Source organism: Anolis carolinensis, chromosome 2, assembly GCF_035594765.1.
Source record: "Anolis carolinensis isolate JA03-04 chromosome 2, rAnoCar3.1.pri, whole genome shotgun sequence".
NCBI classification, from domain to species: domain Eukaryota; kingdom Metazoa; phylum Chordata; class Lepidosauria; order Squamata; family Dactyloidae; genus Anolis; species Anolis carolinensis.
This window is the reverse complement of record NC_085842.1, coordinates 206,833,029-206,850,301: the sequence shown is the minus strand read 5'-3', so window position 1 is coordinate 206,850,301 and position 17,273 is coordinate 206,833,029. Positions and strand designations below refer to the sequence as shown.

General features: G+C 42.7%; 1 protein-coding gene across 1 annotated transcript; it reads right to left on the bottom strand.

Annotated features, from left to right (window-relative positions):
- Positions 1-1,238: 1,238 nt before the first annotated feature.
- myg1 (MYG1 exonuclease) lies at positions 1,239-17,185 on the bottom strand. Its single transcript, XM_003227831.4, has 7 exons — positions 16,953-17,185; positions 12,857-12,969; positions 10,614-10,773; positions 8,550-8,699; positions 6,208-6,330; positions 4,954-5,135; positions 1,239-1,509 (listed from the first exon to the last, which is right to left on the bottom strand). Exons 1-7 carry the CDS (start codon positions 17,121-17,123, stop codon positions 1,335-1,337), a joined length of 1,074 nt encoding a protein of 357 aa, XP_003227879.2. The 5' UTR covers positions 17,124-17,185; the 3' UTR covers positions 1,239-1,334.
- Between the last annotated feature and the right edge of the window lie 88 nt (positions 17,186-17,273).

Genomic DNA, 17,273 nt, shown 5'->3' with positions numbered 1-17,273 from the left:
TTTCATATATAACTTATAGGTAAAAGTTTCCCCTGACATTAAGTCCAATCGGGTCCGACTCTGGGGGTTGGTGCTCATCTCCATTTCTAAGCCGAAGAGCCGGCGTTGTCCGTAGACACCTCCAAGGTCATGTGGCTGGCATGACTGCATGGAGCACCTTTACCTTCCCGCCGGAGCGGTACCTATTGATCTACTCACATTGGCATGTTTTCAAACTGCTAGGTATGTGTATACCTTATACACATACCTAATTTGGGGCATGGAACAAATTTTCTGCACACTGAAGTATCAGAAAGCAAAGCAACTATGTGGAAGATTTCAGAATATCTGGAGTATTTTGGAATTCCAGATAAGGGATGCTCAACCTGCACTTATGCTACCCTAAGATGTTGGATCGTGACCAAAACATGTTGGATGAGGCTATCTCCCCATGGCTGTTACCTCCGCCTCTGTTTTAGGTTCAAGAACACACCATTTAGCTCAGGCATTGGCTAGAATCTTGTTGGTGATGTGCTTGTGTGGAAAATAGGATTGTGGAAATGTCTTTGGAAGTTCATAGTGCCAGTAGATCCTCAACACCCCCTTACACAAGAGTCCCTCCCTTTCCCATGCAAGTCTGCTTCAATGAGCTTGTCTTCCAGGCTGTTGATCATTTTGGTCACCTTTCTCTGAACATGTTTAAATTCTCAATATCCTTCTTAAGTTGTTATGCCCGGAACTGGACAAAGAATTTCAGGTTAGGCCTGTCCAAACCAGAATAGAATGGGATTATGACTTTTCTTGATCTTGATACTATACTGCAATTGGTGCAGCCTATATTCTCATTGACTTTTTAAGGTGTTGCACCACACTTTGACTCATGTTCAGCTTGTAGTCGACTAAGACTTCTAGACTATTAAGACTCTTTTAAAGCCACACATTGTCCATCCTATATCTGTGCATTTCATTCAATTGCATAGTACCTTCAATTTCTAGTCATTGTGTTAGTGTTGACCCAGCTCACTATTCTGTTAAGGTCATTTTGAATCTTGATCCTGTTGTCTGTGGTTATTAGTGAGGCATCTCCTCTTATGGTGATTTTTGTAGTTGCATGCCTCTAAGTAATTTATGGCCTATAGAAGCCCAAAGGTGCCCTTATCATTATCTCACTGTGTAATTGTGGCTTTGAGGATTTGCCATTAACTCCTCGAGTATAAGTACCCTTGTTGTTATGTCACACAAATCACACACAAACAATATTTGTTGTTTTTTTGTTTTTTTTAGAAAAAAACAACCAAAATTTTATAACAAGCTACAAAACAAATCACAAGTCCAACTGGGTGATGCACTGCTCTTCAGTTAGTTTCTGTCTGCTGAGCCAGGGTCTTCCGTGCCATTTCCAGTGCGCCCTCCTTCGTGTGGTTCCCTCCGATGAAGCCACTGGAGTGCACAAAAATACAGCCAGGGATCCCACTGACCTCAGAGAGTTGATCATCACGTAAGCCCCGCCATTCCTCCAAAAGTGACAACCTGTGTAGCAGTGGAAGAAGAGAACCAGGAGAAACCAGATTTACATTTCATTATTTTTCTTGCATGGCTTGCAAGATCTGATCTATGACAGCTCGAAAGCAAATCTAGCATGGGGTTTTCTTGGCAAGATTTATTCAGAGGTGGTTTATCTTTACCTTCCTCTGAGGCTGACAGGGTGTCACTTGCCCAAGGTCACCCAATGGGTTTTAATGGCCAAGCAGAGATGAGAAGCTTTGTCTCCAGAGTCATAGTTCAGTACTCAAACCACTAAACCACGCTGGCACTCCAAGCTGTTTTTAATACTATTGTTGATTGCCTTCCAACCTTTGTAGTGTACATTCTACTGCTATTTTCAATTCTGGGTCACTTTGAAGAAAGGTGGGGTATACATTGAATGGGTGTGTGAATAAAGCTGTAGTGTGGTCTGTGAGACTGATTCAGCCTTTTTCCTTTTTCCTTGAGAAAAGCTGTGGCTGGATCTACACTGTCTTATATCCCTGGATCTGATTCCAGATTATCTGATTATTCCAGATTATCTGGCAGTGTAGACTCATATAATCCAGTTCAAAGCAGATAATCTGGGATCAGATCCTGGGATAAAGGGCAGTGTAGATATAGCCCTATGTAACGGCGCTCCATGCAGTCATGCTGGCCACATGACCTTGGAGGTGTCTATGGACAATGCTGGCTCTTCGTCTTAGAAATGGAGATGAGCACCAACCCCCAGAGTCGGTCACGACTGGAGTTAACGTCAGGGGAAAACCTTTACCTTTACCTAGATATAGCCTGAGTTATTGCTAGGGCACTAAATTGCTCTTACACAACTGGGATTGTACAACTGTGGGTATCTACATGTATAAGCCATTATTGAGTATAAATACTTTTGTTTTGTTTTACATTTAAGGATTTATGTTCTGCTCTGCAGCTCTTAAAAAGCAGTCAGGGCAGTTTACAAACACTGCAGACACTGAAGGGTAACAGAGCAGCTGTATTCCATCTCAATCTGTTCAACTGTCTAGCCAAGTAGCGTCTACGCTGAACAGATATGGTTCTCCTGGGTCTTAGATATGGGCACATCCTATTTCTACCAAGAGATGTCAGGGATTGACTCTGGGGCTTCTGAATGAAAAGCTGATGCTTGACCACAGAGCTGTGGTCCTTGCTCAAGATGCCTTTTTCCCCGTGTCAGGAGCGACTTGAGAAACTGCAAGTTGCTTCTGGTGTTAGAGAATTGGGCACACCCAAATGTTTGATGTTTTACCATCCTGTGGGAGACTTCTCTCATGCCTCCACATGGGGAGTTAGAGTTGACAGACGGGAGCTCATCCCACTCCCTGGATTTGAACTGCTGACCTTTCGTTCAGCAGTTCAGCTGGCACAAGAGTTTAACCCATACAGGAAGCCTTATAAAAATATATAACAAACAGTATTGAAACCCAGCTTGATCCCTCAGATGCCATCAGATCTGTAGTAGTGAAAATAATAAAGAGTGGAATTCTGTAAGGGCAGTACAATATCATCTCCCTTACCCATGGATTTTAAATCCAGTTTCATTTACCCACATGTCAAAAAAATATTTTCCCCTGAAAGTGTTTGTGGGTCTCCAATGCTTCTGGCCAAATCAAGTCACAATATAGGTTTTGCTATTATCCAGGGGGATAATAACACATCCCATGCTGATATGGGACTTGTACTATATGCACTTAATTGTCCTTTCTATGCGCCTATGTCATGTTTGGGTGCTGCGGGTCATTTCACACTGCTTAAAGTCCCACTGCCAACTTACTGCAGAGCCCTTGAAGTGCTTGACACAGTATGGAAAAAAGGAAGGAACAGAGAAGTGTCTGGCTATATCCCAATAGCTTAGTGGATAATGATGACATCAAACACTGACATCAGAGGCCGTTCTGTTGGTAACGGAGCACTGATGTCATCATCTTGTGTCCACCTAGAACAGTGGTTTCCAACCTTTGGTCCTGCAGTTGTTTTGGACCAACTCCCAGAAATCCCAGCCATTTTACTGGCTGTTAGAGGAGTTGTGGGAGCTGACGTCCAAAACACCTGAAGGACAAAAAGTTGGGAACCACTGGCCCAGGGGGACATAGCCAGACACTTCCTGTCCCTGTCCCCAGACGAAGTGAGAACAGCGGTCTCTTTATTTACACAGGAATGATGGGAGACACACTGCTTTGGCACAGGTGGCCAAACACACACAACAGGCTGAGGGCTTGAACCCAGAGAACGAGATGCAGTACTTTGCCAGGCAGGCACAGGCAGGGCTTGTGGCCAAACGTTGCTGTATTCCCCAAAAAGGAATACAGCCTTCTCTTTATACAGAAGATGGGAGATGCAGTACTACTTTGCCAGGCAAGCAACACGCGGCTTTTATGTGGCCTGGCCAGTGCACAGGCATTGCAAAGAAACTGTCAGATTTTAAAAACCAAACAACCCCTTTCCCCAAAAAATCCCACCCCTCACTTTTATCTCTCAAAATAAAAGCCTTCTCTTTCTTTCACTCCTTTCTTCTTTCTTTTTGCAAAGACTCCCTCCTCATTAACTCATGCATGCAGCAGCAGCAGCAAAAAACCAACCAACCACCCTCATCCCTTCCCCGGCCGGAATGAGGCCCAAAGGCATGCGGGAGTGGCTTTAAGCAGGACATCCAAAACCCCTCCCTTTACACAAATGTCAGCATTGACTGGGCAGGGAGGCAAGCCCAGGCTAGGCTGCTCCTCCCTGCAAACAAAGTTTGGTTGCATTAAAAATGCTTTCTCATATATCCGAGGTACTTCCGAGCCCATTAAATCGATGGGCTCTAATGCTTCGAATTTGAAAGTTAATTCCGAGGCGCCAAATCGCGTCGGAACCCCGTTCGGAACCCAAAAAAGGTCCGCTTTAATTCCGAGTTACGATAATTCAGAGGAAATCACACATGCCTAATATTTACACTATGCTGAAAGTATGTTGGACTAAGGTCAGAGAAGTTGAAGGTGGAGTTTACTGTGGCGTAAAACTTTGTGGACAAAGATGCCCCCCAGAACAAGGGGTCTCCTTCAAAACAAGGAGGATCTTAGCCTTTGTGGATGTGCTTTGTCGTATCTTCCATCTTCCCTTGTCCAGTTTCCTCCAACTTCTCTGCACTTCAAATGATATACTCACAACCCTTTAAGACAGTGGTTCTCAACCTGTGGGTCCTCAGATGTTTTGGCCTACAACCCCCAGAAATCCCAGCCAATTTACCAGCTGTTAGGATTTCTGGGAGTTGAAGGCCAAAACATCTGGGGACCCACAGGCTGAGAACCATTGCTTTAAGGTGAAACCAAAATCTTCCCTGGTTTTTCCTTTATCATAAGATGAAGATCTGGGTCATTACCAGAGCATTCTCCCACCATTGCCACCCTCAGACATGAAACAATGGCGAGGGCACTTGGGATCCCTGCTTACCGGTTTTGGAAAGTGTGCAAGCCAGCGGGAACACACTGCACTCGCCACTGGCCACCCTGGTCTGTGTACAAGATGAATTTCAGAGGCTTCTTCAAGTCCATCTCTTGCTCCAGGGTGAAAAGGTGCTCCTTCCATGGGCAACCACCTTGGGCCAAGACCAGAATTTCACCACTGGGGTCGACCTGTCAATGAAAAAGACCTGTCAATGTCATTCAGGGCCACACCATGTCAGGGGCTCATATGCCAGGATACGCTATGAGTAGAATAACTTTCTACTCACACTTGACATCAGGGCAAATGGCATTTTCTATGAGTTTACACTCTGGAAAGTCTAATGACACTGTCCGCTGAGAGAGGCCTTTGCCTCTTTCTTTTAGCTTCCAAATACAGTATTCATGATTATATTGGAGGGAGACATGGAAATATGTAACTTTCTGCTAATAATCTTAATAACTGAGAAGTTAAAAGTAGACCTCCATTAGAGTGATAACAAAAATAACGGCTTTTGGGCTGCTCTGTGTGTCATTTCATTTCTATTGTCTTAGCTATGCACAGACAGCAAATTAGTTCACATCATGCATTACATCAAAATTTATACAATTACCTTTGTGGGAGTTGCTTCTTTATAAGAGGTCAGTGTGGACTTACAACAGAGTGTTTTAAAGGATGTGGAAAAGTGTATTGATGAACCTGATAACATCTATACCTGGCTATTATAGTGCTTTGAGAACACTTTAAATTGTCATGATACCAGTACATTTATTACATTTCAAGATTACAAAAAACTGAATAGCTACTTGCTCCGTTTTCTATTTTATACTTTTTGTGTTGTGTATTATATGATGAATTCTCATGTTTTGATGGTACAAGAAATACAATGATAGACAGAATTCTCTGCCAGAGAGTTCTTGTGCCTACAAAGTGGGATCAAAGCACTTTGATAGTGTAATATGGATGTACCCCAGGGCATTCATGGCTTTCAGATTTGTTGGGAATAGTTCTCTCTTGTCACCATCCAGGGCTGATGCAAGTTGTAACAACATAGACTACTTATACTGTACACCAGACCTGTGGCCCTCCAGATGTTTGGGACTCCATTCCCAGAAGCCCTGGCCAGCTTGTCTAATGGCCAGGGATTCTGGGAGCTGAAGTCCAAAACACCTGGAGGGCCACCGGGTTGTTGCAGGCCTGCCTTACACCTTGCCCAATCTTTTGAAATCATATGAGAAAGATGCCGGAGGAAGTCATGGGTACCTCAAAGCGCTGCTGGATGGCCTTCTCTACAAGGCTGCGTGCAGGAATCCAGGCGTGGTAATAGTAATCCAAGCGGTCCATGAACTCCTTGCCAACCAGCTCCATGGCCTTCTGGAAACCTGCCTGAGGAAGACAGCAGAGAATTGGAGCTCAAACCCTTCAGCCAGGCTCATTCGCTCCATTGGGTAATACAGTAGGTCCTTCCCTCTAAGTATCTGATCTTTCGGGGGATTCAAATGGGGCAAGATGATTATGTTGGCCAACCTCTCACAGTACCAAGCTAAACAAACCAAGGGTCCTTTAAATTATTGCATTTAAAACAGTGGTTCTCCACCTGTGGGTCCCCAGGTGTTTTGTTCCACACCTCCCTGAAATCCCAGCCAGTTTACCAGCTGTTAGGGTTTTAGGGAATTGAAGGCCAAAACACCTGAGGACCCACAGCTTGAGAACCACTGATTTAAAACAACCATGCTGCCTTTTTTTGATCTTTTATCAGCTAAGGTTAGCTGCAGGTGGGTGGAAAGGATAGGGACAAGCCATCTCATACCCAATGGATGCCATGCAGACAAATATCCATTCAACAGTTTTCTCAAGGGGTCTGATTCTCTTAAAAACTAATGAAGACACGGAGCTGTTATTCCAGCAGGGGTTCAGGGAAATTAAAAATGGCAGATTCTTGCTGCCTACTGGGGGACTGCTATTGTTTGCTGTTCACACAGCCTTCCACCAAGTGAGAACACAGAGGAGCTGGGCCTGTTTATGGGGGAAAGGGGTTTGATTATCCATTAGACTGTCTTCCTTAAAAACAAGAATAAGATAGAATGAACAAGGACAGATGCCAACACGCCTCACTTTATTTGCTCCAACTTCCCCTCCTGCAAAGTGTCTGCTCCTGATTCCCCTCATCATCTGAAGTGTGCAGTGACTGAAGAAAAGATCTTCTCCATCAAAACCCAGTTACAGTACACTCTCCTGAAAGAGAATTCTTGGTGTCTTCTCTGCTAGCCTTTTTGATACCAGGCAGGTCTGCTTTTTCTCCCAGATCTTAAAAGTTTTTTAAAAAAGTTTTAAAGGCTACTTCTACTACAAAAGAACCACTTATGACATGAATTCTCTCCATACAGTTTCATTTATACATACCATAGAATTGCACAGGAGGACCTGGCAATGCCTAGAGAACGATTCTATGGTCAAACTTCCAGTGAAAGTTGACCAAAGAACTGTGCTAGAGGTCCAGAACAAACACTTCACTAGGTCCTTCTGCACAATGTATGCTATGCTTTGAAAGTGTTATTTCCTGTTTAATTGTGCTGTGCTTACTTTCAAAGCAGTTGCTCTACTCCAGAAACTTTGGGTTTTTTGGCTGTCACAAATGATATTGAATTGGTTGAGACACGATGAGATATTCACTGAAAAACTATACCAAAATGTGCTGCAGGATGTCTTTTTTTTTTGCAGTTCAATAAACCTTTTACATGTCTTTATGATAGATCCAATTAAGAAATGACATTTATAACCCAAAAACAAAAATGTGTTACAAAGTGTTATATGCATAAATCGTGTTACACAAAGAATGATCCCTCGCATAATATGCGGATCTACTGTTGTTCTAGCCCTGCACTACCTTAGCTATTTATCTGAAAGGTGTCTGTGATGCAGGTAACAGATCGAATGCTAAACATGTGACGTAAAAACAATAATTTATTAAATAACAGATCTCAAACTTCCTCTTCTTCAGAGTTTTACTGCCAGTCTTTGAAGCACAATCACAATTCTGACTTGATGATACAGCTTCATTTGGATCTCAATCTGTCATATCTCCCACGTGGCTTTACTTTGTGTCTTAACTTTTATACAGCTTTGATGTAACTTATATGAGTTGTGTGGTTTGACTTGTGTGGCTTTGATGTAACTTGTGGTGCTTCGACATGACCTTCTATTTTGTGGTTCTTCCACCTTCCTTACTCTTCATCTTCCAATACCACACTGCCTGACTCCACAAGGAGCCAGAAAGGTCTTGGCTAAGGCCTGAGAGAAGTCTTAAAAGGACATGGTGAGGGAGGTTTCAAATATATGAAGAAAGAGGCTATCTAGATTAGCCCCACAAACTATACAAAAAATACTAATCTCTAACTAAATGAAGGTTTAACAGGAGTACATAGTGCGTAGTCTAGCAGAGGCACAACTGTACTTTTATTTTTAAAAATTGCCATTTGATTAATTCTGTACCTCATCTTCTCTGTATTGTGTAAGAAATTCTGGACATGGGGATGAAAGTCACCACATGTATTTTAAAACACAGAAATACCATATAAACAGCTCCCAAGCTTCCATATCCTTACCTCTGTGTCTTGATCTTTGTCATTCCAGCGGGGGTTCAAGTATCCCACTCTGGCACTCACGTTCGTGGTCATGGCATAGCGAGGCTCTCCATCCCACTGGGAGATGCCATTGTCGATTGCATCAATCTCCTCCACAAAGTTCTCATATATCTGGGAGGAAAGAGGAAAAAGTCAGGTAGAACCACCTGAGAACCACCACTACCAGGACACAAGGTCAATGGGAGCTTTCTCCTACTCAGCCTTCCTTTTATTCTGCAAGCTGGGCAAATGATCAAAGGTTTGGAAGCCAAGCCCTATGAGGAACAGCTCGGAGGAGAGAAGGTGCAGAGGGGGCAAAAGCCATGTTTAAATCTTTGAAAGCATCTCACATTGAGGGTGGGGCAAACTTGTTCTCTGCTGCTTCGGAGATTAGCACATGGAGCAATGAATTCAAACTGCTTGAAAAGACACTCCACTTGAACATTAGGAAGAACCTCCTGGCAACAAGAGCTGTTTGAGAGTGGAATATGCTGCTGCCCCAGAGTGTGGTGCAGTCTCCTTCCCTGGAGGTTTTTAGATAGATGCTAGATGGCCGTTTTTTGGGAATGTGTATTCGGGCATGGCAAGGGGGTTGGACTGGATGACCCTTGGCATTTCTTCCAGCTATACGATAGTATGTAATTATTTGTCAAGACCAGTTCAGGTGAAGCAGCAAAAACCATTTCAAAGTCAAGGTGCAAACAACCCAGCTCTAGCCAAATTCTACAAGCACCTGTCTCCTGTCCTAACATTAAACTTGTAATAAATGAAAATGCAAATAACACAATTTTTGTCCCTAGGTTTTAAATATCATTTCCCAATTGGTTCTATCATAAAAACATGGAAAAAGTTTCTTCAACTGCAAAAACTTTGGTTTTGCGAGATAGCCTGCAGCACATTTTGCTATAGTTCTTCAACGAATATCTCATAGAGTCTCAACCAATACAAAATAGTTTGTGGCAGACCCAAAAATGAAGTTTCTGGAGTATAACAACTACTTTCAAAGTAACTAGTAAAGGTAAAGGTTTTCCTCTGATGTTAAGTCTAGTTGTGTCCAACTCTGGGGATTGGTGCTCATCTCCATTTCTAAGCTGAAGAGCCAGTGTTGTCCATAGACAACTCCAAGGTCATGTGGCCAGCATGACTGCATGGAGCGCTGTTACCTTCTTGCTGGAGCCATTCCTACTGATCTACTCACATCTGCATGTTTTGAACTGCTTGGTTGGCAGGAGCTGGGGTAGCAGCAGGAGCTCAACCCGCCGCCCAGATTCAAATTGCCCAGATTCAAACAGATTCACCCCGCTCCCAAGTTAACAAGCAGTTTAATCCACTGCGCCACCATGGGCTCCTCAAAGGAAGCACTGCACAATTAAACAGGAAACAACATTTTAAAACCAGGAACAGATTTTTTTTTTCAAATTTTGGTACATTGTGTAACTTTGATGCTTTTTCATGACACCCCAGATTTGTTGCTTCATTCAACCTGATAGTGGTTTCACATTCCTTATCTGGAATTCCAAAACCAAAAACATCAACATGGGTGGCTGAGGTTGCAATGCCTTTGCTTTCTGATGATTCAGGGTACACACATTTTCTTTCATGCACAAAATGGTTAAAAATGTGGTGTACACAATGATCATATTTCTTAGATTGCAAGACATACCCTAATTCCAGTGCCACTGGAACCACCACCACTAAAAATAAATAAGATACACCTGTGATTCTAAGATGCTCACCATTTTTAGATCTGTTTATATAGGGGGGAAAGTGTATCTTAGAATGGAAGAAAAACAGCACCTTCATACTTTGGCGTTCAGACATGGGTTTCATCTCCAATATGTCTAGTTGTGTATGTATATGAAAATATTCCAAGATCTGAAATAATCTAAAATCTGAAACACTTCTGGTCCCAAGCATTTTGGCTAAGGGAAACTCAACTTATAATAGGTTTGGCCCTAAGACTGAAAGCAATGGCCCAAGGTGAGTTTGTTCCATTCTCAGAGGAGTGGCCCTTCTGGCTCCTCTTCCCTCATCTCCCATACATACCTTGTCATACAACACGTGCAAGACGGGATCCTGCTCTTTGAGACCCAGCCGGTTGGCCAGGATCTGGGAGCCAAAATGGCAGTAGACCAGCCCTGCACTACTCAGCTTAGTCTGCCATGGTTTATCTGGTTTCAAGCTATGCATTGACTCTCCAAACGACCTGAGGGGACAAGGAAAGATCAGAGGAGATCAATTACATAGAAAGAAACCCACTTCCCCTCAACTACAGATGACAACTCCCACTGCACAGAAGCAAACATTTCCCAGTGTCTTGACAAAAGGAAATCTGAACGTATCTCTTCTGCTTGTGGACCAGTGGAATCATTTTTCAAAAACTTGTTAAAAGCCATAGAAGCAAGTGGGAATTTCTACACTGCCATATAATCCAGATTATCTACTTTGAACTGGATTATATGAGTCTACACTGCCATATAATCCAGTTAAAAAAAAATCTGGATTTTATATGGCATTGTAGATGGGGCCTTAGCTTACCATGGAAAAGAATTCCACAGTCTGGGGCAGAGCTTTCCAAACATTTCATGCTGGTGACACATTTTTAGACATGTCTCATTATCGTGACACAGAAATTCACTTTTGATAGCAAACTGGAGGTTAAACCAATTCCTTATAAGGGATATGGACACACTCATACATTTGTAATAACAAAATGTATGTGGGTACAACATACTTCATGAAAACCTTTTATTTATATTTTAAAAAATATATGACTTGTAAGACAATTATATTAATTTCCAAAATTTGTGTTATTTCTTCTTACATTTACACAGCACACTGCAACGCTAACATACTGTGATACACAGTTTGAAAAGCTCTCGTCTGGAAAAAAAACACCAAGAAGGCTCTTTCCCATGCCCTTAACAATGTGTCTGCAATGATAACATTGTGTAACAAAATTTGAAAAAGATTATCTTCCTGGTTTGAAAGTGTTATTTCCTTTTTAACTGTGCAGTACTTATTTCAAAAGTAGTTGTTATACTTCAGAAACTTCGTTTTTGTGTCTGCCACAAATTATGTTGAATTGGTTATTTATTTATCATGTCAAAAGCAAACAGAGAGTGCAGTTATAATATATTTGAAAACACAAAGTTAAAAACTTGGCATTATACTAAATGTTCTTTGACCAGTAGCTGGCCACTTGGAGTGCCTCTGGTGTTGCTATAAGAAGGTCCTCCATTGTGCACGTGGCAGGGCTCAGGCTGCGGTGTAATAGGTGGTCTGTGGTTTGCTCTTCTCCACACTTGCACTTCGTGGCCCCATTTTTGAAGGTTGGCTCTGCATCTTGTGGTGCCAGAGCGCAGTCTGTTTTCTGTCTGCCCAGGAGGGAGTTTCTCATCTGGTATCAGCCATGGGTTGAGGTACCTGCCACTTTTGGACTCTTGCTTGCTGAGGTGTTCCTGTGAGTATCTCTGTATATCTTAGAAAACTAGTTCTTGATTTAAGGTGTTGGTGTGCTGGCTGATATCCAAACAGGAGATGGGCTGGAGATGTCAATGCCTTAGTCCTTTCATTACTGGCTGCTACTTTCCGGCGAATGTCAGGTGGTGCAATGCCGGCTAAACAGTATAATTTCTCCACTGGTGTGGGGCGTAGACCTCCTGTGATAATGTGGTATTTCTCATTAAGAGCCACATCCACTATTTTAACGTGGACGTTGAAACAGTGGATGTGACTCTCGCCATGTTGAATCAGTTAAGACTCTATGAGGTATTCATTGAAAAACTAGAGCAAAATGTGCTGCAGGATGACCTGCAAAACCAAAGTTTTTTAGTTTAATAAACTTTTCCTATGTTTTTATGATAGAACCAATTAGGAAATGACATTTATAGATCAGGAACAAAAATTGTGTTACATAGTGTAAAAAGATTCAATATTTTCTCCTGAGGATTTGAAAACTCAGGCAATATTGGGCGACAACCATGTTTCAGACAGTCTGAACTCAAGCTGTATAGGCATAACCAGCACTTTGGATAGAATAAAAAGTAACAGGGGAGCCAAGATGCAGGTGGAAATGTGGTTGATGCCTGTTCGCCTACCACAATGGAAGCCTTTCAGAAGTCTTTAGATTCCAGCTCCCATTAGCTCCAACTAGCCAAGTCACTGATATCTAGAGGGCCGCAGGATCCCCCTATCTGATCTTTTGATCTGTCCCCATGGGGCCAACCAAACCCTCCAATAAGAGGCCCTCCCACAAAACATGCAACTGTTGGGACCTCTAATAGTACCTCTGGTGATGGTCATAGCGATGCCTCTGGGGGTCATACTCCCCTCCAACATCCACCACCACATCGCAATCCGACAGCAACTGGGGATCCCGTGTCCGGATAATCTCCGCATCCTGGAGGAACAGAGGAGTAACAACATGGAGAAGTAATGGGATGGAAGAAGCCCCCCCCCCCCCCCCCCCCCCGGCTTGTGGGGATGAGAAAAGGCCTCCCGGCTTTGGAACTCTCTCCCCAGGGAGATTAGGCAACCACCCACCCTATTAGTCTTTAGGAAAAGCTTAAAAACTTGTCTTTTCCAGCAGGCTTTTAGAGAATGAATATTCACCCCATGACAGGTCCTGTTCCAGTGACTACTATGATATTTGATGCAGTTTATTCTATTCCATCAGTTGGAAATGTTTCTAGTGTCTACCCATCCAAGTCTCCTATTAATTGCAGTACTTCAGTCATCTAATTAATTCTCTAAGTTTACAAGATATACTCCATGCACCTCTGCCCAGTTCATTTTTATGAACTCTGCTTGGGTTTTTTAATTGTGTTGAATTATATTTTGAGATTATTATTGTATACCTGTGTTTTACTTGTTGTGTTTTTATCTGCTGATTAGTGTACGAGCGTTGAATGAAAAGTAATGCCTCCACCTTCGTTACTTGGATTTGGATGGGAATATTTTAATAAATCAAATGCAGAAATAATCCTTAGAATGTGCTCTTTAACTATAATTATTCACTTTTCCACATAATCACCAGACAATTGGATACATTTCTGCCAACGATGAACAAGTTTTCTGAAGCCGTCACGGAAGAAGTCTACACTCTGTTTCTGGAACCAGCGTCTCACAGTACCCATCATGCACAGATCTTCCGATAGCCAAGCAAAGCAATAATGTGACCCACACATTCTTGTGAAATGCCGATTATATGTATCTCTCTGAGTGATACGACGATCGTCCTGAATCAATCTGTCAACCTTTTACTTGTGAAACTCAGTGGTTGCTGTCAAAGGGCGTCCAACTCTTCGTTTGTCACGCAAGTCAGATGTTCCCACCTCAACATTTTTAAACTTACTCGCCCAATGACGCACAGTACTCACATCAACACAATCACCATAAACAGCTTGCATTTTCTGATGACTCTCCTTTGGGGTGACATTTTCTGCTTTTCAAGAATTCAATGACTGGACGTTGCTTAAGTCACATTGACCGACCATCTGCGCAGGGTTCCATACTTCGCACTTTAACAACACAACCGTTCAATTCTAAGGCTTCCCGCCAAATGGAACTAGAGGAGAGTCTACTGAACAAGGCAGTCCCTGCCGCATACCAGTACTGCCATCTGTTGAGGAGTTACGAAGGTGGAGGCATTACTTTTCATTCAACCCTTGTAATTACCCGGGCTTGGCCCCATGTAAGCCGCCCTGAATCCCTTTGGGGAGATGGAGGTGGGGTATAAAAATAAAGTTATTCTTATTCTTATTATTAAGCGGCAACTGTCACCTAGAGGACCTTTTCATAGGTCACGTCATGAAGACTGTGGGACAACCTGCCAGAAGAGATCCGACAGCTAAATCATCTCTTCTGGCAGGCCTAATTAGTCAATTTTAAATGAGGAATTTTAACTTGCATGTCATTGGTACTGGTGTCAGTCTTTGACGTATGCATTTTAATATGCGTATTTTATAGAACTATATTTTAATATATGCATTTTATTGAATGCATTCTATTATAATATATTCTAACAGTGTCACGGCCTTATGGTGCGAAGAGCAGCAGGCAATAAATATTTTTTGTATTATTATTATTGTTGTTGTTGCCACCTTGACCATTCATCTGGTCATACTGTCTTCCCTCCCACAACCAGGTATCACTAGAATTGTCTTTCATGCACGTTTGAGGAGCCCCCAATGGTGCAATTGATTAAACCCTTGTGCTGGCAGGACTGCTGATCGAAAGGTCAGCAATTCAAATCCGGGGAGCAGGGTGAGCTCCCGTCTGTCAGCTCCAGGTCCATGTGGGGACATGAGAAAAGCCTCCCACAGAATGGTAAAACATCAAACATCCAGGCATCCTCTGGGCAACATCCTTGCAGATGGCCAATTCTCTCACACCAGAAGCGACTTGCAGTTTCTCAAGTAGCTCCTGACATGAAAAAAAGGCATGTTTGAAAATTATCAGATGTGCATCATGAGTCTGTATAATGAACCATTCTGTCTTATCTGCAAGTTTATACCTATTTGGTATACCATCAGCCTTGTTCTGTATATGGTGGACATAGAGATTTCTGGACCACCATCAATGCAGCAAATGCTTTTCATAGTAACTTTCAGACAGCATAAGGGAATTATGGCCAAGTTCTTTGATCCCAAAGGGGGAGCATGTATTTTTAGTAGATGTAACTCTATTCAAGCCCCAGAAGCCAACAATCGACAAGATCATATTAGTGTCATAGAACAGAGGCTTTCGTTTACTTTCCTTTCTGACAATTCAATGTACACAAGCTTTGGTTCATGCACAAATCTATTAATGATATTGGGTTGCTGTGAGTTTTCTGGGCTGTATGGCCATGTTCTAGAAGCATTCTCTCCTGATGTTTTGCCCACCTCTATGGCAGGCATCCTCAGAGGTTGTGAGGTCTGTTGGAAACTAGGCAAGTGGGGTTTATATATCTGTGAAAGGTCCAGGAAGGTGGAAGAAAGAACTCTTGTCCATTGGCAAGTGTGAAGGTTGCAATTAATCACCTTGATTAGCACTGAATGGCATTTCAGTTTCATAGCCTGGCTGCTTCCTTCCTGGGGGAAGGTGTTGGGAGGTGTTACCTGGCCCCGATTATTTTCTGTCTGGAATTCCCCTGTTTTCTGAGTGTTGTTCTTTATTTACTGTCCTGATTTTAGAGTTTTTAAATAGTGGTAGCCAGATTTTGTTCATTTTCATGGTTTCCTCCTTTCTGTTGAAATGGTCCACATGCTTGTTGATTTCAGTGGCTTCTCTATGGCTTTAATATTCTCACTTATCCAAGCTAAACGGGCTGGCAGAAGCTTGGATAAGCGAATATCTTGAATAAGGAGGGATTAAGGAAAAGCCTATTAAACATCAAATTAGGTTATGATTTTACAAATTAAGCACCAAAACATCATGTTATACAACAAATTTGACAGAAAAAGTAGTTCAATACGCAGTAATGTTATGTTGTAATTACCGTATTTACAAATTTAGCACTAAAATATCATGATATATTGCAAAAATTGACTACAAAAATGGCTTGGATAATCCAGAGGCTTGGATAAGCGAGGCTTGGATAAGTGAGACTCTACTGTACATTCAAATTATAGGGTTGACGTGAACCATCAATGGATTAGGTCTCACCTCCATTATGTGTAAAGGTTTCACCTTGACATTAAGTCTAGTCATGTCCAACTCTGGGGGTTGGTGCTCATCTCCATTTCTAAGCTGAAGAGCCAACGTTGTCTGTAGACATCTCCAAGGTCACGTAGCTGGCATGACTGCATGGAGCGCCCTTACCTTCCTGCCGGAGCGGTACCTATTGCTCTACTTACATTTGAATGTTTTTGAACTGCTAGGTTGGCAGAAGCTGGGGCTAACAGCGGGAGCTCCCCTGCTCCCTGGATTATATATAGAAAATGATATATATATATATATATATATATATATGCAAATATTAGTATTTGAAAACCTTTAAAAATGCTAAAATTCAGTTAAATTGTTACCGTAATGTAGTAAAAATTAACCATAATTGAAGAACTGCACTGAAATAAGATTTTTTAAAACTGCTAAAATTCAGTAGAAATAGTCAAATTAAAAGATTTGGAAGCCACGAGAAAGTGTTTTAAAAAGTATTTTTTAAACTGTATCTTATTATTTGTTTCCAGACTTAAAAGCTGCCCATATTTCAATCTCGTTCCCTCTCTAGATACCAGGATGAAGAGAGTAATTCTGGCCTACGATTCCCATCACCCCTTGCGCGTATTTCTTCCTTTGGAAGCGCAGCCAGCTGGCCGCGAGGAATCATGGGGGCTGTAGTCCCACCGCTCTACGGCGACAGAGGCCGGCTAACTGCAACGCGGGGAGGAGGCTGCGTACCTGGTAAGCGGGCAGGAGCCGCAGGAGGAAGCAGGCGAGGGCGTCGTCGCAGTGGAAGGTGCCGCTGTGGGTCCCGATGCGGGCCGGGTGCGGGCGCTTCGGGCCCGGCATGGAGAGGAAGAGTCGGCAGAGACGGCGTGGAGCTTCGACCAGGGCTCTGAGCATGCGCATAGCGAGGGAGGCGAAAGCCACGCCCCGCGGAGTGTCAGGGACCCCTATGACGTCAGAAGCAACCAAGAGGGCAAAGACAACAAAAAAGTGTTCTCAAATAATATGCTGTGTCCAGGTCAGAGAAATCAGCCATAGCAGAGCACTTGATGA